We start from the raw sequence: 20,028 nt of genomic DNA on the forward strand, positions 1-20,028 counted from the left end.
AAACATAAAACATAAAACGTTTCAATAAAACAAAAATAATACGACGCCAAGATATCAATTTAAATCACGAGTCATCCTAATATGTACTGTGACATAGAAATGATTGACATCTTAAACAACCAATAGCTCAACAGAAAATTGCGCTCCGCACTTAGGCGCCATCCCCTCAACCAATAGAATCACTAGTCATTGGAACGTCACTTCAACGTGAAACCAGTGATTGGTCCCGCTGACAAACTGGGCGGGACCACGTGCATCTGCAAGATCCTCGCAGCCATTTTCACTAGAGTGTTGCGTGCGCCATGTCTGAGGGAGATCAAGAAAAAGGCGTCGAAAATAAACACTATAATCTGCGTCTGCGAGCTAGCACCAGGGCGTCTGTGAAACCGCCGGGGACATAAACAAAGCTGGGGGTATCAAAGCTGTGTTGAGACAGCGTTAAACATGACAGAGGATATATAATGTCTGTGAAGCGTCTCATGTGTTGTTGAGACGTGTAAACCGTGAGTGTTTTTCTCCAGACTGTAAATATATCCAAATCTTCAGCCAACGAGTGACTGATGCATCTCACTCGGGTTGCGGAGCAGGGCCAGTTCCGTTTCCAACCATCATGGCTTTTGTGAGCCTCTTCTCAAGTCCCCCAAGCCCCGTACTTGACAAAAACATGACAGACTGTGAGCTGGCAGGGGAAGAAAGGTCGAGTAATCAAATGTTCTTATCTGCAAATGCTTCATCACTGTGTGCTTCTATCGAGTGAATGCGTTTACTTTTACACCTATATTGGTTGCTTTCCAACGTCTAGGACGTTTCGTATGTTTTTGGTTCATTTGGACAGGCCTCTCCCCCAGTTCACGAAGAAGTGATCATATTTTACTGCATGTACTTTCATTTATAATATCTGTTGCAAAGCAAACGGCACACTTTACACTTCTCATCTGTGTCCATTTTCATCGCTTCCCCCCTTGTAGCACTGGTTTGCACTCATCTAGCTTTTCATGTGATATTTGAAGGTCGTTTTGGCTTTTGTCCAGTTGTCCATAAATGCTTAATATGTAATTAGCCAAGAGACGCGTTGTGCCCCGCCCACTCACGTTCCATCTGCACGCCCCGCCCCCCCGAAAGGTAAACATGTCTGGTAGGGGATTCATGGCAGGGCTGTTACTGTGGCATTGTAAGCCATATGTTGAGTTCTTGTCAGGAGAACTGTTTTAACTCAACTAATGATCTGAGGCTTTGGCACATGTCGCCCAAATGTAATAAATGCTTTCATTATTAGAGTTAGACCGATACATCGGTTTTACTGATTAATCTGTGCCGATAGTTGCTTTTTGGAACTATTATCGGCAAAAATCTGTGCCGATAGTTGTCGATAGTTTTTTCATCATTTCAAAATAAGAGTTCACAGTGTGATTCGGGCTTGTTTTTACTTAAAAGTCCCACGTTATGCACCAAATCATATTTTAATTGAATAATAAACTGCATCTAAGATTTTATTAATTTAGGACTCTTTGTCTGTGCCTGTCATAGTAAGGAAAGGTTAAGATTTTTTTCCCCCCGAGATTCTAAAAATCGATTTGAAAAACTTTTGACCGATTAATCAGATATCACCACCTTAGTTATCGGTATCGGCAAAATCCACAATCGGTCAACCTCTATTCATTACACTACCAGTCAAAAGTTTGGACACACCCATTTATTTTTTGTTATGACCTTTTTTATAACGAAGTTATCAAAACTTGAAAGGAAAAAAAAACAAAACAAACCCAATCAACAACATATGTGGCATAGAGTTAATTGCCATCGTCCCTCCTTTTCGTAAAAAAAAAAAAAAAAAAAAGCAAAAATGGAGGTTACAGTGAAGCACTTACAATGGGGCCAAAGTTTTTAGAGTTAAAAGCACTTACATTAATTCTCCTCATAAAACTCGTGTATTATTTGAGCTGTAAAGTTGTTTAAATCCTTTTTAGGGTTTGCGGCATTACATCGTCATGGCAACAAAGTTGTAAATTTGGATATAACTACACAGAAAAGGTTAGTAAGAGATTTTATCACACTAAAATCATTTTAACACGTATATTGTTTACATCTTGTGGCTATACTGTTGAAACAGAGTATTTTAACGTTTACAGATTGGCCCCATTCACTTCCATTGTAAGTGTCTCACTGTAACCAAGATTTGTGCTTTTTGTTTTAAAGAAAAGGACAGACAAGTCGAAATTAATATTTGTGGTGAGCAACATTATGCCACAAATGCTGTCAACTGAGCTCAACTTTTTTTTTTTTATCCCCTTTTCTCCCCAATTTGACATGTGATCCATGCACAACTTACCACGCGCCCCATTGAGAGCGAAAACCCCTAATCGCAACCACGAGGAGGTTACCCCATGTGACTCTACCCTCCCTAGCAACCGGGCCAATTTGGTTGCTTAGGAGACCTGGCTGGAGTCACTCAGCACACCCTGGATTCGAACTCATGACTCCAGGGGTGGTAGTCATTGTCAGTACTTGCTGAGCTACTCGGGCCCCAGAATATTACTCTTAAAATTGTATCAAGTTATTTATATTCATACATAGGCACAATTTATATTTATCAGCTAAACAAGCATTAGCCTAAAGATGAAACAGTTTTTAAGGTCATGAGAAGGGCATGAGATACATAAATACAATTTAACTGTCAAGTTGAAACTTTTGACTGGTAGTGTTTAAAAATACTAGCATGCATTATTGAACAAGATGTTGAGATAGCACGCTGTGCTGGCCTTGACAGCGTAAAGATGCAAAAAAAAAAAGGTTTCATTAGAGACTTTAGACCTTCTGAATAATTTGAATCTTTTAATTTGGCCATAGGTATAGCTTTTGCTAACTTTTGCCAGAAAACAAAACCAATAAACACACATTGTCCATTAAATTTCATCCAAAATGTATCCACGATTTAATTGGTCAATATTGAAGTACAGTGTCATCGCTGATGAGTTTTGCTTCCATTTTCCATATTTGTGCCTTCACAGTTCAACACCAAAGACACTATGTTAGTCATTGATCCACCAGTATCACTTCTGCATGCATATAAATACACACATTTTCCCACATTTGAACTTTCAGAATGTAACGGCAGGGAGAAAGATGCTTTTCCCATTAATCTTTTTTTTTTTTTTTTTTTTTTTTTGTGCCCAGTAAAATACCATAGGACAGCATTTGTGCAATGCTAAGCCACTGTATGTAAAGGCTGGATATTTGGCCATGGTACCCAGATCCCGTTGAAACGCCGTTCCTATCCATGGTGTCATGGTTTACTTCACTCTGAGAGTCAAACTTTAAGATAAACCTTCAGCCCCTCAGTGTTATTTTGCCTTTTTCTCACTCTGGACTTTCACACTGGGGAACTGTTTAGAAATTGACACCTGGCAAAAAATAAACATTCATGCCCATATTGGTTTAAATTGATTAGGCTGCTCAATTTGTTACATCGATCATTTAGAAAGAAAAGTCCCATGAATTTGTAATCCCATAACTACCCAAAAGTTTTTGTTTTAATTTTTTGTACTTATTTAATCTCAGCATGTCCTAAAGAGGAAGGTTCAATCTTCTAAATTGTTTTATAAACAGCAAAGCAAAAATGTAGTGTTTGTATCTGTAATCTTTACAAAAATGGACCCTATTTACTTATTACCCTAAATACTCATGTATTTATTTCTAAATACATGTTCTTGGTCTTATTGTGCATGATGCATTAGTGCATGTTATTTCAAAGAAAAATGTTAATCTCTGTAAACTTTACTTAAAATGTAAAAACGAATGGAGTCTGACTCCATTCTGAAATGTTTGACTTTAATGTGAGATTTTTGAAGATCTGTGTATTGTGCTATTGGGCTTATAGTTCACTGTGCACTTTATTGGCTGCTATTTTGAGTAGCAGTTCCATTACAATAAATGTTCTTTATTCCTGCTTCTCGACGGAAAACCGTTTAACCGTTCATGAACCTCGTGGTTAACCAAATATTAAAAACGGTAACCGTGCACATCCCTACTTCTGAACACTGTTTTATTTTGACTTTTACTGTTCTTTGCTGAATCAATATTTATTATAGGTACACATTTCAAAATATCAGGTGAAGTTTCTTTAACGTCAGTTATGAAGATTACGGGTCTTCTAAATGACTTGGAAGTATATTTGCCTCAAAGTTTGGTTGAATTTTTTAAGTTTGGCTTTATTAAGGATTTCTGTTAACTAAATGCTCAAAAGTGTTTGTTTCGGTCTTAAAGGGAGGATGGCGAATTGGAGGACGGAGAAATAGACGATGAAGGTATCAGCATAGAAGAAGAGAAGGAAATTAAGGAGGAGTCTGAAGAGGCAGAGAAAGAAAAAGAGAAGGGAAAAGAGAGAGAAAAAGACGACAAGTCACACCGGCACTCCAGAAAGAGACACAGGAAGATTAAAGAAAAGCGAAGGTCAAAGAAAAGGAGACGAGACCGTCAAAAGGTACAGCACGTTCTGAGATATTTGCGCTAAGTCCTGGTCACTTGCTTTCACCACTTCTCATGCTTTCTTTTTAAATGGTTTCCATTATCAGCATCACTCTCCATCCAGCAGCTCCAGCTCAGACAGTTATGACTCCGAGCACGAGCGTCAAGACAGACCTAAGAGCAAGAAAAGCAAAGCAACATATCACGACCACGATGGAGCGTTTGCACAGGTAAGGAGAGACTCCGAAGGAACGGTAACCATATTTAAACTTCTCTTATCCTTAGCACAATGTCTTCTCCCTCAATTAATTTCTATTTCTACCCATGTCTCTAGCGTGAGAATGAACCTGCTAAACCACCGAGGTCAATGCAGCACAAGAACAGTGAAATGGACAGATATAGTGACTACAGTGAGGAAAAATATGACTATGATGAAGAGGAGGAGGATTTCTCAGAGGAGCTGTGCAAGTACAAACATGCTAAAGAGTCATCTGGACATGGCAAAACAGGGCCACCTAAAGACCAGACCAAGAGACCCATTATGAGGGGACAACAACAACAGCAACACTGTAAATATGTTTACATTTCATTAAAAGTTACTGTATTATAGAGGTGTTAGCATTAAGTTGTAGGCCAAACCAGGCCCATAAATATGACCCTGTGATCATCCTGATCAACATAGTAAAATGTAGTTATTTTAAAATTAAGACATCAAATAAAAATGCCAACCCAGCGCAAATTCAAAGTTATACCGGAGAAGCAGACCTCTGTTATATTATTCCTAACATTTAGAGTTAAGTAAACATAATTTTTTCTTGTTTTGCTCTGCTCTAAAATATTTACTTGGCTAGAAATTACTCTTTGTGAGTACAATCTGTGTTCAAGAATTTTTTTTAATCCTTAACCTTTATCATTACAAATGACTGGAAAAGTCATGGAAATGTATTGCTCAAAAAGAGTGGGAACCCTGAATTATGTGCCTTATATAGCTGCTGAAGTTTGACTTGTGTCTTTTTAGTTGGTGGACAGCGTGGTAGAGGGCGTGGTGCTGCAGGTAGGGGGCGGGGATTGCTCAACAAGAACAAGAAACAGAAGGGGAAAAACTGGGGTCGGGGGCGTGGTCGAGGAGGAGAGCAGGGCGGAGGTGACGGGGTGAGAATATCTTCTGTTTTACTAAAACTTCTCCAGTAAGATCTGAAGATCAGAGCAGTTGTGTTATTGTTCTCATATCTTCTTACAGGAATCTAAAGGTCAGCCCAGTTTCCAGAAGAAGCGTCCAATCATGAGCCAGGAATTCATTAATCAACACACGGTTGAACACAATGGAAGGCACATTTGTAAATACTTCATTGAGGGTAGATGCATTAAAGTAAGCGAAATCCAGATGACTGGAATACAAATACGCTGCCTGGACAACCAAAAAATATTTAAATAAAGTTTATGATCTGGGTTGCTTCAACTGGTCAGGTCTAGCCTCAGCAACGTTATGCGGCAATACAATGAAGTCAGCTGACTACCTGAATGTACTGAATGACCAGGTTATCCCATCAATGGATGTTTTCTTCCCTAACGACACGGGCATATTCCAGGACGACAATGCCAAGATTCATTGGGCTCAAATTGTGAAAGAGTGGTTCAGGTAGCATGAGGAATCATTTTCACACATGAATTGGCCACCACAGAGTCCTGACCTTAACCCCATTGAAAGTCTTTTGGATGTGCTGGAGAAGACTTTACGGAGTGGTTCGACTCGAGCCTAGACCTGACCAATTGAAGCAACCCTAGATCATAACACTGCCTTAAATCCAAATGGCAACTTTTTTTTTGGGCCAGGCAGTGTACATTATGCAAACAAATTGTTGTAAATTATTTTACTTTATTAATATTTAAAAAGTGCATAAACTAATGTATACATTCTGAAAGTTAAAGGTTTGCTCAATGTCTTCATAGGGGGACCAGTGTAAGTTTGAACATGACAATGTTGTTCCAGAGAAAAAGAAAGAACTGTGCAAGTTTTATGTCCAAGGATACTGTACCAAAGGAGACATCTGTATATACATGCACAATATCCTTTTAAACATTTTGCAAGAGTTTATCACAGATTAAGAGTGACACAGTGTTTTACGTATCAGTCACAAAAGCAATGATTATGGATTCTCTCAGTTTTTCCTTGTTTTGAACCTTGACTCAAAAGTGTACATGAATATCCTTGCAAGTTTTTTCACACTGGAGCAAAGTGCTACCAAGGAGACAACTGCAAGTTTTCTCATGAGCCTTTAACTGATGTAACCAAGGAACTTTTGGACAAGGTAAGGACTTAACATTGACTTTTCTTACAAGTACTTATTCATTATCTAAAGTAGGACTTCATTAATTTGCACAGACCTGCTCGTCTTGTATTAGCAGTCCAAATATGCAATCATTAGTCTAAGTCTGTCACCTGGTTGCACCTTGTAGATCCTGAATACAGAAGAAGAAAATGTAAATGAGGATGTGCTGGAGTTAGAAGATCTGAGAAAACATGGAATAGCCCCATTGCCTAAACCACCTCCTGGAGTAGGACTTTTACCCACACCTGGCCCTGGAAGCCCTCCAGATGGAAGCAAGAAGATCCCCTCTTTGTTTGAGATCAAAGTCCAGCCTACTGTGGACTTGGCGCAGAAGATTGCTCTAAGGTACCATTGGTGTTGCTGAAATGCTGGCATTCTTCTAAATATGTTGTTATATCACTCTTTTAATTTGTGGCATGTTTTCATTGCAGGCCTAATTTCTACAACAGCACATCTCCCACTGCTGGACAGTTTCATGGTGGTGGCGGTCCACAGTTCACTGGTGGCCTTGAGGATATGCAGACTGGCAACATGATATCTTCTCCACCCAATCCTTCCCAACCCCCACCTTCAGGCGCTATAGGGAGCCCTCCTCTTTTATTCACTGGTCCAGGGATGCCCCAAAGTCCCCCAGGCCAACCACCATCCCAGGGCTTTGGCCAGTTCCCACCTATGTCACCTCCTTGTCAGCCCCCTGGTTTCCATGGCAACATGCAGCACATGAACCGCCCCCCCATGATCCGCCCCCCCATGAACCAGCAGGGGGCTCCATTTCAACCTGTGCCTGACATGCAAATGAACATGCCTTTCCAAAATATGGGCCAGATGCCCTCAGAGTTCTTTAAGAATTTGTTCAGCAGCCAGTCACTGGCACCAGGGGGTAGGCCTCAGATTTCATTCAACATTCAAAATTCAAAGTTCTAAAAGATTGATATTTATGAAATATGAATCTAGTGCTTTACTTTTCTCTTTTGTACCTGCAGATGAGGGACACTCTGGACCCATGCAAGACTCCCAGTCGATGAGTAATGCAGAGTCTAGCGGGATGCAGGACTTCCTGCCAGCTGTTCAGAAGGCTTTGCTTTTACACCTGAATCAGAACAAGCAAGTCTCTGACTCTCATAGGGAAGATGGGCAGGGTTCTGCACCTCCCAGCAGAGAACAAGGTTAGAATGGAAAGCAGGAAAATAAGCATTCTGAAATAATAAAAATGCAATCTTGATTCATTACCAATTGCTTTTATACTGTTATTTTCTTTGGCAACATGCATTCACACTGATCTTAAAGGAATAGTTTACCCAAATCATTTCCTTACCCTCCTGCCATTCCAAATATGAATACATTTCTTCTGTGGAGCACGAATGAGTTTTAGGAATTTCCATGATGCTCTTTTACATATAGTTACGGTCAACAGTTGTCAAGCTACAAAAAGAACATAAAAGTACCATACAAATTGTCCACACGATTTGTGCACTACATTTTAAGTCCTTTGAAGTAGAGGTCGACCAATATATCGGTTTTACCAATTAATCGGTGCCGATAGTTGCTTTTTATCGTAATTGGCAAAAACAATGCAATTATTTTTTTTAATTATTATTATTTATTAGCCCATATGACATTGCTAACTTTATAGACCATTTCAAGCATGTAAATAATAACAAAGGAATTAGAATGTAACTATTCCTGAAGCACTTCCAGTGTCATTACCGGATCCTTTAAATAAGAATCTTAAGTTTACATATTTTCCTCAAATTACGTCAAGCGTTTACCTGAAGTGATTTATCCAGACGTGTTGCTCATACTGAGCATCTACGCAAGAGGCGACGAAATTGTATTGCAATTTAGATGCTCACAATTATTTCCTCAGCGGAGAGCTCGGGAATATTGGATTGCTCCTATTATAATCAATGAAGCCATTTAAAATAAAGCTGTCTGCGTGACCTGCGGACAAGGTAAGGATTTATTTTTTTGTGTTCCTAATTTGTATGTCGTTAAGGATGAAAGTGTCTGCTAAATGACTAAATGTAAAAGTAAATAACCTAATGTAAAAGTAAATAACCTGTGCAGATTCATTCATTATAACGGGAGCGATCTATAGTCATTTTTAGAGCTTTACCTATAAAACATTTTGTTCACCTACCAGAGATAAGACGTGTGCTACAATTTTTAATACTGCACAAGTCCAGCCGTCTCTCTTCACTAAAGCAGTTCATGCGTCTATTTTCCGTTGCTTTTTCGGAGATCTAAACACTTTAATTTCCATTAGTTTCAGGCATCCAGCCAATGAACAACATGGTCCACATTCTAATAATACAATTTTATCACAATCGTGTTAACCTTAGTAACGTTAATTGTGTTAAAGTCACTATGAATAGAGCACCTCCCGCTGTTGTTTTGAATGATGGTGCGTTCCATTCAGAATTGATCATCCCTATGCCCTTCAAAGACTTTACCATTCAGTCTGAGAGCTTTGAAATAAGGACTCAAAAATAAGGATAATTCGGAACTCACTTTTTTAAAGTCATTTTTATTGTAAATTCTGTTTGCTCTGTAAATTCTGATTGTTCTCCCTTCAAAGTGCCCTTTGGAGGGTGATTTATGCCATTTGGAACGCAGTCTGAGTTTGACAACTAGCAGGAATTGTTCAAGGAACAAAAAGACATCGAAAGGGTCTATAGCAGGGGTCTTCAACCATTTTCAGGCCAAGGTCCTCTTGGTATGTAGAGAGATGGAGCAGGAACCCCCAATGCATATTGTCTGAAAATTGAGGATTGCATTTTATGCTTATAAAAACATGTATGGTACCATGTTATTGTATGTACATGTTTGATGTTTACATTGCAAAGCCATTAAAATAATAATTAAATTAAGTATAGCAGAGGTCTGCAACCTTTTTGACATGAAGTGCTATTTTTAATTTTCCTTTTTAATCACTGTGCCACACCTCCTACAAAAAATAAATAAAAATAAAAATAGACAGATAAACAGAGACAAACAGAAAGACAGACTGTCCATGCAGAATAAAAAAACTTTTATAAAGTTACTGATAGGCCTATACCTGGAGTCTTCATCTTATGTTAGTGATCGATTTTATACATACGTTTCAGATTTACAGTTAATTTCTGTAGGACGAGAAGGTTGTAATGCGGACAAAATGACTGTATACACCTTTATGTTGATTTGACAGTCACCGTCAATGTAACCTATGGCAACTTGATAATCTCAGTGGTAACTATATATTTAGACATATTACATATACATAGGTCTATACTGTATATTAAGTAAGTATAGGCTATTTTTCTGAAAGCAAAAAGCAACTAATAATACAAGAAACTGTAGGCTGACATTCGCACACCAAGAAAAACGCATAGCAGACGCGTTTACTTACGCAACCCTCTAATTGCAGCGCTGCTTAACATTATATGAGTTGTGTTATGAGTGGTGATGGGCTAATTTCGTCACAGTTTTCTTTGGGGGGTGGGGGATTTTCTCCCCTTTTCTCCTCAATTTGGCATGCCCAATTCCCAATGCGCTCTAGGTCCTCGTGGTGGCGTAGTGACTCAAAGCCTCAATCCGGGCAGCGGAGGACGAATCTTAGTTGCCTCTGCGTCTGAGACCGTCAATCCACGCATCTGTCCGGTACTGTCTCTCACTCGCGTGCGAGTAATTATTACGAGTGCCGGTGGTGGATCAAACAGTAATTTGCGGACCCCCTGTTGAAGACCCTTGGTCTATAGTGATTCAAATGTATTACATTGTAGATGATTGTAAGATTGCATGTTCCCCTTGATCCCCTTGTGCATTGATGTGGGCTGGAAGCACAGACATCTCAAAATAAGAGTCCTTGATGTATTTTGGGCTTGTTTATAATGAAAAGTACTGCATTATGCACCAAATCTTAATTTTTTTCCCAATGTGCTCTTAAGTCCTTGTGGCGGTGTAGTGACTCGCCTCAATCCGGGTGGCGGAGGACGAATCTCAGTTGCCTCCACATCTGAGTCCGTCAATCCGCACATCTTATCACGTGGTTTGTTGGGCATGTTACCGAGGAGACCTAGCACTTGTGGAGTCGTCACGCTATTCTCCGCGGCATTCACGCACAACTCGCCACGCGCCCCACTGAGAGCGAGAACCACATTATAGGGACCACGAGGAGGTTACCCCATGTGACTCTACCCTCCCTAGCAACCAGGCCAATTTGGTTGCATAGGAGACTTGGCTGGAGTCACTCAGCACGACCTGGATTCGAACTCGTGACTCCAGGGGTGGTAGTCAGCGTCTTTGCTCGCTGAGCTACTCAGGCCCCCTTTTTTCTTGTTATTATTGCGATTTTGGTTGCACAACAAACACACATCTGGGATTTTACTCAATTTGGAATCTTGCTGCCTCTATGTCTATACCTGTCACTGTAAGGAAAGACTAAGAATTTTTTTTAACAACTAATTTGAAGTCGACCTCTACTTTGAAGCCATACAGTAGTTTTATGTGAGGAACAGACTTTTAATATAAATGACTGCAAATTCATTTTTAGACCTATGGCAGAGGGGAAAATTGTCAGTGAATAACTTAAATTTCCCTGTTCTTCTTACAAAGCTATTGTGTGGCTTTTGAAGACTCAGAATGTTTAGTGTTTTACCATCCTCTTTGAATATTCATATGTAATTTCTGTTATTAGATGAAACCCCTAATTGGTACTCGAGTGATGAGGAAGAGGGCAGTAGTGTAACAGCCATTCTGAACACCTTAAAGAAGCAGAATGATATGCTGAAAAACCAGCAGCCCAGTATTGAACCAGCCGGCCCCATGGACCCTAGACTGCAGAAGGAACGAGCTCTGCCTAATGACCCTCGGATAAAAGCTGACCCACGTCAGCGTCCCCAAGACCCCAGAAAGGACATTAGAGACAGTGTTGGGGACCCCAGGCTTGCCAGAGACCCACGCAAGATGAAACCTTTGGACCCAAGCTCCTCCAAGACTGACCCTCAACGCCACACACACCCAAACCCCTCCATGTCCCACAAGCCTCACACCAGAGATGAAGATGAGGAATGTGAGAGAGAGCTGAGGGAGAGAGCAGCCTTGATCCCGTTGGACCCCAGCCCTGGAGCTGTGCTACGAGATCCCCGTTGCCAGATCAAGCAGTTCAGTCATATCCGGGTCGACATCCTCCTTCAGCATCCGGCCTTTGCTCAAACGGTTGTGTGGGGTCCAGAGGACCTCATTCCTTCATTGATCCCCAAACAGGAGCCCTCCATAAATCTGCCACTCCCACCTTTAATCGCTGATGCTCAGCTGAACCGAAGCCTTTCCTCTCCTCCAGACCACCCTTCATCAGTAGCTTTGACCCCTCCTGATCCTCGTCTGGCAGCTATGCGTCTCAAGGAGGGCAGTGGGAGACTCGGGAGCCCTCCCGGCAAGATTCTTGATTCTCGCCACCACGCTGACAAACCAATGGACCCTCGCACTCACAAAAACCTTGATCCAAGAGTCAGCCGGTCTGGCAGCTTGGACTCCAAACTACCTGGGGTGAGGGAGACTCCCTCTGGAGGTGGGGTCCTTGACCCACGGCTACAACGTGGAAGTGCCGAAGCTTTAAACCAACCTGAGGCAGCTTCTGCTAAGCCTGAGTCAGACAAATTGCCCTCATATGCCCCTCGTCTGGCACCATCAGTGGGTGCAGGACTTGAGAGCCCTACCACGCTATTAGGAGGCATCAGTTTATACGATCCACACAACCACACCTTACTCTCTCCAAAATGTGAAAGTGAAGAGCTTCCTAAAAAGTCAAGTATCCTAAAGCAGTCTGCAAATCTCCAAAGCTCTCCATCTCCACATGCCTCACCATCAAGGGGAACAGAAGTTGAAAAGGAAGACAAACGTCCAGTTGATAATTCTGAGAGCAACACAACTGGCTGTCCATCAAATTCTTCTGTGCCTACGATGATGCCGGCGTCTCCCTGCTCACCAGTCCGGGCAGCGGCACCCGCTGTGCACAACTTGCCCATTCAGGCGCTAGCAGGACTAATACGGCCCGTTTACGCTGATCCGCGGCTGAACAGACCTGTTGGCGGGAATCTGCAAGAAGAGGAAGAGGACAAAGATAATCAAAAGAAAGACATGCCCCTTAGGGACGTCTTTAAAACATTTGACCCTACAGCCTCACCATTCTGTCAGTAAACACGCTTAGCTAGCTCAAACGATTATTGTATTCTGTACATCTGTACTTTGTATTCACCCTACTTGTATATTGAGCTTTCTTTCTATTTATATTTGTTTGTACATACATTATCCACTGCTACATCATCTTACAAGATATATTTTTCTTTTGGCCTCTTGTGCATTCATGAATTCTAATTGAATAATAATCAGGCAGTTGTGCTGCCACAAATGACTTGACTAGGGTCTATTGTCAGTGACGCAATAGTTCTGTTGTCACAGAGGGTTAAAAGGGATGTGCAGCTTAAAGTATTCATATTTGTTGTAGTGTGTAATGCTAAAGTTTTAGTAAAAATATACATTTTTGGTACATTTCTACAGTATCTTGTAACATTATCTTGTAACTGTGTACAAAGTATATACAAACACTGTAATATATCAGGATTCCTATATATCTTTCAATTGTTCTTTTCCATCATTGGTGCATTTGTGGTTTTTGGTGATAGCAAGGTTAAAATGTGAGATTCCATCCTGAGAGACTTTGTTGCAAATGGTTTTCTTTTTAACACGTCTTTTATTGTCATTGTTTTTTTGTTTTGTTTTTGGTGCAGAAGTTTTAGTGTATTTGTTTGTTTTTTTCACTGAAAATGCTGAATTGCTTTGTGTTCTTTTAATATCCTAACTGAAATGCCAGTGGGGAATTGAAAAACGTTCCAAGGGAGTCATAGTACTTGCTTCATTTTTTTAATTAAGCGTCTGAAATAAAAAGGAATCAAGTGACTCTGAGACCACCGTTTCTAAGTGGATGGTACTTTTTAATAAGAAATATGAGGTAAATAAAAATTTAAAAACAAGCTTCACTCATGGTTTCGGGTATTTTAATTCTGACAGTACCAACTGCATAATAAATACAAAAGCCACAGACAGTTTGAGACCCTTTATTGTGTTTACCCATCATTTGTAACTGTCTGAAACATTGATGGGTGGAGCAAGGCTGGGTGCAGCAGAATGCTGAGAAATCCTACGTAAGCCCAAATCATCAGTTTCTGGGTTGAGCTGCTCCTGAGCTCGGTGGATGAGAAGACTCTTTTTCCACTGGAAACAGAAAGCTGCTGCCTTTGCTGCTTCAGAGTTTGGCTCTGGTTGTTTCAAACCCTGTCAAATCAGAAAGAGCCATTTGAAATTCAATAAAATCACCAAAGTCAATGATGCCAAAGAACATACAAGACAAAGACTTCACTACTTTGGAGTGATTCTCTGATGTTTTCTTTGAAGGCCTTGGACCATTGGTTCATCAGTCCTTTTCTTAACTACTTTCAAGATCTTATTTTCCCACGCTGTTGGAGGAAAGGTGTCTCTTTTCCACTTTTATCTTACCCTGATACATGCAGTCTCTGCCGCTCGTACGCCTTGGATTACTGTCTGGAGTAGGTTCTGTGCATTCTTCACAAGGATCTCGTCTGATGATTTGCACCCAGGGGTCACTGCATTGACACTGGAGAGACACCATGCACCCCTTGGGTCACATGAGATTTTGCATGTTCATTTTAGAGACATTCAAATATGTGTACATGTTAGCGATGTAGGCAGTTCAACTTTTTTTTTTTTACTGCATTTGAAAGTTCCATTTCTATCTAAACTGTTCTCATTCATAGTAACGGATAAGCTTTGGAATTTCATCTCACCTAGAGATGATGGTCAGTTGGTTGGCAATGGTAAGAATCTGCTCTGCTGTGACACAGAGCTCTTCCGTGCAATGCTTGTCCAAACAGTGGTCTGCTATGACACGCACAAACTGGGTGATTGACTGGCCACTTAAGACTAGATCTTTTGCAGACGTTACAAAAGCGTCTTTGCTCTGCAAGTGAAACAAACTGTTGTCTAGATGGTATTATTAATTTTGTAAAAAAAAAAAACTAGGTGCTTTTCAACCACTGGGCCGAATGGATCTGAGCACTGTGAGTAACGGTTCCAGTAGCATGGTTTGATGCAATAAAATTCTATCTATAATATAAACACTACAATGGAGAAAGAACCCGTAACCGTATCAACAAGACCAGATCGGAACGGAATGGCACAGTTCCACAACGAGAACCATTCAGCCCGAAGGTGAAAAAGCGCTTGTTGTCACTCTCTTACCTGAATTGGCCCTTTCCTTTTTAGGTACTGGGCCATGTGATAGAGCTTATCTGCCATTTCTTTAGTCACTCTGACAATCTGGTTACCCTGGTCATCCCACTTCTCCGTCTCTTGTTTCAGAAAGAGAGATGTGTAAGAGAGAGTCGAATCCACTGAGCTGAACACTGGCACTCTTGTGCTCCTCTGGGATGTCACATCCTGGGGGTAAATAAATATTGTTTACATACAATACCTTGATCTGAAATGTTTTCTGTGATCAGCGATAATATTTCAATAATTTTGTTACCTTATTTGGTTCCCGATTAGCCACATCTTTAAAATTGGTGCTCAGTTTGCTTTTAGTAGAACCTTGATTATTTGTGGACACAGGATCTATTTCTCTTTTTACAGGATGCAATGTGTCCTTTTGTGTGAAACTTGTTGCTGTTTGAGGCTTGACAAATCTGCTGTACTCTTTGCCCTGCAACCCACGCTTGATCTGTTCTTTTGTGACCTCAAGAATTCCATCCACTTTACAAATTTCCTCTACAAGATAATGTGCCTTTGCTGACCAGCACTGTGACTGAATATCAAGAGTTGAAGTCTCGCCAATGCTTTGGGTCTCCACAATTAATCTGGCTCTACTCACAATGTCTGACATCTGAAATGACAAATGGTCATTAATAACCCTTAGGCTTGATCTCTCCCTTGGGTCTCTAATGAAATTGAAACAGTCTTGGATAGACTCTGTGGTGGTTTTAACATTCTGCACAAGCAATTCTGCTGCACCTTCAAACTGTGCCAGAGCATCTTCGCTTTCAATGATACCATCTTTTGTTTGGACAGAGCATGCCAAGGCAACAGCATTTTGAATTGCAGTCACATAATCCTTGTTAACTTTGCTCAGGAGACAAGAAAGTGCCTTCATTTTAATTTGAAGCTGTCTCTGAAGCAGCTCTGACTTTGCCAGCACCAGGACACTAGAGAAAGACACATTATTAACACCCTCAGCAGCCTGTAGGTATGAGTCTGTAAGTGTCTTCACCTCTTCTTGTAATTCTCTTAACAGTTTTACTTTATAGCTGTCTCGACAGTTCAAAGACGATAGTCTTGCGGCTTCTTGTATACGAAGTGAGTTCTCAGACATAGCTGCCAACCATTTCTTGGGTGTCATTTGGTGTTTGATTAGCTTGCCATCAGTCGTGGCTGTTCCCAGTATCCTATCCAATGAGGTTAGCAGCACTTGGATGGACAAGGCCCAAAGCATGCAGAGACCATCTAGCTCATCGGTTTGAGTTGGCCTTGAACCAGTTAGGTCTATGAGATTCTTGGTGTTCGTTTGAGCTTTTTGAAGCTTACTCTGCAAAGCTGTAATACTCTCATGACACTCATGACCCAACACCTTGATGTCCACTGTGGTCACAAGTTGCACAGCATCTGCGCATAAACACATGACCTCTGTGAGTTCCTGTGTGATTGATTCCAACATACTAGGTACGTAGTTTTGGAAAATGGAATAAACAGCATGGTACCATATTCCTGCCACTTGCAGCAATATCTTACGTGCATTATTGATGAGGTCTGAAAATTGCATACTGTGCTTATAAATGCTATCTGTACTCATGGCTGAACTCATTGCCGTTTCCTGTGCTGTCTGGACAAGTAGGGGAGTCAGAGACACTAGTTTGGACCGCAGATTTTCCAGTTCTTGATTATTAGCTGTGTCTATGACACTCGCGGCCTCTCTTGCAGCTTGCACATAATTGTTCGAAAGTCCCAAAACTCCAGTGCATGCTATGTTGAGTGCCTCTACATCTTTACCTTTGGTCATGCTGAGAACTTGACACAAAAGAGGTAACAAATCAATATTGTGGAGCTGTACGACAGGTTGAGATTCTATAACAGGTGCAGTCCACTCTTCTTTGATGTTTGGTTCATGGTGCTCCATGATTGAATGAACACTCTGATTCTCCAAACCGTCTTTGAGCTCACATGGGATTTCTTCACTAGTGAAGCTGTGCACTGAAGACTCTGGTTCTCTTTTTTCATCAGTTGATGTCTGATGTTCTGAAATAGGGATACTGCATGGTACTGTACTGGCAGTCTGGCGGGCTCCTTCACGCAAAGGGCTGAGCAGATGTGGATGCTGCAAACCATCAAGCCCTTCACATAGAATCTCAAAGTACTTTAGAGATGTCGAGATGCTATCAGAAAGCAATGAGAATGCTTCATTGCTAAGAATGGTGTAAGAATAGATATCAGTGACATAGCTGGTCACCTCCGCTGCAGAGCTCTCAGCTTGTTTTACCAGAACCAGCAGTCCGTTGCGGTAGATTGGATTGTCACTTTTATCAACATGTTTTCTTGAAAAATGGATCACCTGGCTCATGTGGCCAATGAGCAGACTTGCCTGTTTTGTGAAGAACTGTGCATCCTGATCTTTATGTGCTTCAACACATGCCATCCAGTCTCTCCTCATCTCCTTAAGAGCAAGACAGACAAAGTTCTTTACGTCTATGATGCTACTACAGCAATGCAGAAGCTGCTCCATCTCCTCCACCCATCTCTGATGCATCTCTTTCAGTTTTTGCAGTGTTTCACAGCAATGCATCATGTCTTCCTCAAGCTCTGGCACAAGTGTTACAATTGCCTCTTTTAGTCGTATAAGGCAGGTTTTGGAGTTATTTATGCCTTCAAGGTTCTTTTCATCACATGCTAATGCTGAGATGAAGCCAGCCACCTCTGCAATCTTCTCAGCATGAGCTATGAAGGCATCAGATTGTAGCCGAACTGTTTCCACATCCAACTTGTAAGAATCTTTTGTATCCTGGAAGATACAGCTCACAGTGTGCACCAACTGTTCCAAAGGAGTTGAACTTGAGACAAATATATCCATTACCTGAAACAGGGTAGCTTTTATCATGGCATCATCAAGTTTGTAGATTTGCTGCAGCAAGGAAGCACATTTGTTTGCAAGCTGGGATTGATCATCAGAGCACTTAATTTGTTGTGAAATCTCTGACCAGAACTTTAGGACCAGATTGCAATTTGCAGTCACTTCAAACTGAAGTTTCCTCCGAGAAGTGTTTGCTACCATCATACTGTGGAACACTAGATCACGAAGCATGATGTCAAATCCACCATCTTTAACTGAACCAGGGGCAGACAGCAACTCCAGTAACTTGTTCCGTATTTTGGTGTAGTATCCACATGAACCTGTTGCGGCTGGTTCACACTTGCTCATTATTGTGGCTACGATGTCATTCACGGTTGAATCCACCTGGCTTAAGATGTATTGCTTTGCAGCCTGGCCCTCCTCACTGTTGGGATGTTTGATGGTCATATACATTGCTGTGTGCAGCATGGAAACACATTTTTTCAGGGTTTCTAGGGAAGCTTTTAAAAGCACCTGCTGTTTGTTGTCACGCAGTTCCTGGATTCTTTCCCCCACCAAGTTGTGAAGCAGCAGCATTGCCTTTGAGTAGACTTGGAATGCTTTCAATAAGGATGATATGTCCGCTGAAGCTCCTACTTGAGTTAGACAATACAAGAGCCAGTCAGCTGCAGCAGTGATCTTCCTTATAGTTGCATTATCCTCTACCAAAAGAATCTACAGAACCCAAAAACAAGACAGTTATTAAATTTAGGGGTATTTCATACCAGTGTTATTATCGTTAATGAAATCTGAATAAAAACAGTTTTGTTAACTGAAATAAAATTAAAAACTAACATAATTGGCAAAAACTGAAACTAAACTAACATTCTATTTTCATGACTCCAAAACTAACTAAAATAAAGTAAAAGTGACCATAAATTAATTTTAATTTTAGTTTGTGGTACACTGTAAATGTAAATATTTGACACCTTTACAGCCTGCCTTCATTAAGCACAAAAATGTCACTAAATGAGAAATCATGACAGCTCTAAGAAATGTGACAATGTTACACATAATTAAATGTAATCAGTTATGCATTAACCTTGCAATTTACAATATATCATATACAATGTCCCGACACTTTTCCCCCTAATTTCCACATTTAGTTCATTTTCTTCGACATTAAAGACTTGTTACCTTAACCACACCTAACAGCACATTCTGAGTGGCTTCAATGAGCTCCTCTCTGTGCTCTGTAATTTCCGGTTGTATGCTGAGCTTTTGGGTCGCCAGGAGCACATGCTGGCCCGACACAGTGAGGGATTCTACAAGTGGAACCATTTCAATCTTCAGGAAATTATCATCTGAATCTGCCACCAGCCTGAATGCAAGAATTAGAAGTGAGCACTTTTGTAAAAAAATAAATAAATGCAACTTTCCATGTCAAGTTTTGAGGGCAAACCTTATTTCATTTATCCTGTTAGTAAAATGATAAATGCAACTGACCTTGATGCCACAGCTGCCATGTTCTTGGAAGACTTTGCCACCGCTTTGGCTGCAGCTTCCAGCTGGGTGAACTGGTCCAGTTCTGTCTCACTCTCACACAGCAGGATGAGGTGACACAGGTGAATAGACAGAGGGGCAACCACCTGCTCTATTGAGCGAGTTTTTATCAAGCCGTCCTCTAGTAGAGATGGCATTCCTATAACACAAAAAAAGGACAGATAAGATTGCTGAATGCATGTCAATGTGTCTGAATGCATGATGCCTGCAGAACAATATAAATGTCTCCCTATAATTGTAGGTTTGACACCATTCTCTGTCAAGGTAAACAATTTCTGACAAAAGTAAAATGTTTGTTATAAGCAGATGCACTATTCTTTGCTAAAGGTTATATAAAAAATAAACACTTAGCACTAACCTTTTGATGTAGCAGCTCCATGCAAGTAAGTTCACTTCTCTAGTAGCAACTAATGAATAATGCAGACCATCTACTGTGGGGCGACACGGTTTGGTTGGCTCTTAAGAGTCCCATGACAACCAAGGTAATTTATTCCCAACACTAACTTCATTAAAATGTTATAT

At 40.8% G+C, this 20,028-nt stretch overlaps 2 protein-coding genes across 2 annotated transcripts; one reads left to right on the plus strand and one right to left on the minus strand.

Moving 5' to 3' along the window:
• Nucleotides 1–268: 268 nt before the first annotated feature.
• Nucleotides 269–13,806, plus strand: LOC127413522 (zinc finger CCCH domain-containing protein 6-like). The gene is made up of 12 exons (XM_051650731.1): nt 269–696; nt 4,264–4,480; nt 4,572–4,694; nt 4,799–5,033; nt 5,483–5,616; nt 5,705–5,833; nt 6,415–6,529; nt 6,664–6,773; nt 6,922–7,139; nt 7,226–7,674; nt 7,778–7,960; nt 11,470–13,806. Exons 1-12 carry the CDS (start codon nt 611–613, stop codon nt 12,969–12,971), a joined length of 3,501 nt encoding a protein of 1,166 aa, XP_051506691.1. The 5' UTR covers nt 269–610; the 3' UTR covers nt 12,972–13,806.
• Nucleotides 13,807–13,894: 88 nt separating this feature from the next.
• LOC127413521 (uncharacterized) lies at nt 13,895–19,888 on the minus strand. The gene is made up of 8 exons (XM_051650729.1): nt 19,865–19,888; nt 19,450–19,645; nt 19,141–19,324; nt 15,376–18,678; nt 15,090–15,287; nt 14,636–14,808; nt 14,328–14,445; nt 13,895–14,105 (listed from the first exon to the last, which is right to left on the minus strand). The coding sequence occupies exons 2-8, from the start codon at nt 19,641–19,643 to the stop codon at nt 13,905–13,907; spliced, it is 4,371 nt and encodes a 1,456-aa protein (XP_051506689.1). The 5' UTR covers nt 19,644–19,645; nt 19,865–19,888; the 3' UTR covers nt 13,895–13,904.
• Between the last annotated feature and the right edge of the window lie 140 nt (nt 19,889–20,028).

This window comes from Myxocyprinus asiaticus, chromosome 23, assembly GCF_019703515.2.
Source record: "Myxocyprinus asiaticus isolate MX2 ecotype Aquarium Trade chromosome 23, UBuf_Myxa_2, whole genome shotgun sequence".
Lineage (NCBI taxonomy): Eukaryota > Metazoa > Chordata > Actinopteri > Cypriniformes > Catostomidae > Myxocyprinus > Myxocyprinus asiaticus.

Excerpts from the sequence above, each read along its gene's own strand:
- LOC127413521 (XM_051650729.1), bottom strand. The coding sequence starts at position 19,643 with ATGCCATCTCTACTAGAGGACGGCTTGATAAAAACTCGCTCAATAGAG. Across the intron at positions 15,288-15,375 it reads CTAATCGGGAACCAAATAAG|GATGTGACATCCCAGAGGAG; the intron begins GTAACAAAATTA and ends ATTTACCCCCAG. Across the intron at positions 14,809-15,089 it reads AAAGGAAAGGGCCAATTCAG|AGCAAAGACGCTTTTGTAAC; the intron begins GTAAGAGAGTGA and ends TTTCACTTGCAG.
- LOC127413522 (XM_051650731.1), top strand. The coding sequence starts at position 611 with ATGGCTTTTGTGAGCCTCTTCTCAAGTCCCCCAAGCCCCGTACTTGAC. Across the intron at positions 5,034-5,482 it reads ACAACAACAACAGCAACACT|TTGGTGGACAGCGTGGTAGA; the intron begins GTAAATATGTTT and ends GTGTCTTTTTAG. Across the intron at positions 5,617-5,704 it reads AGCAGGGCGGAGGTGACGGG|GAATCTAAAGGTCAGCCCAG; the intron begins GTGAGAATATCT and ends ATCTTCTTACAG.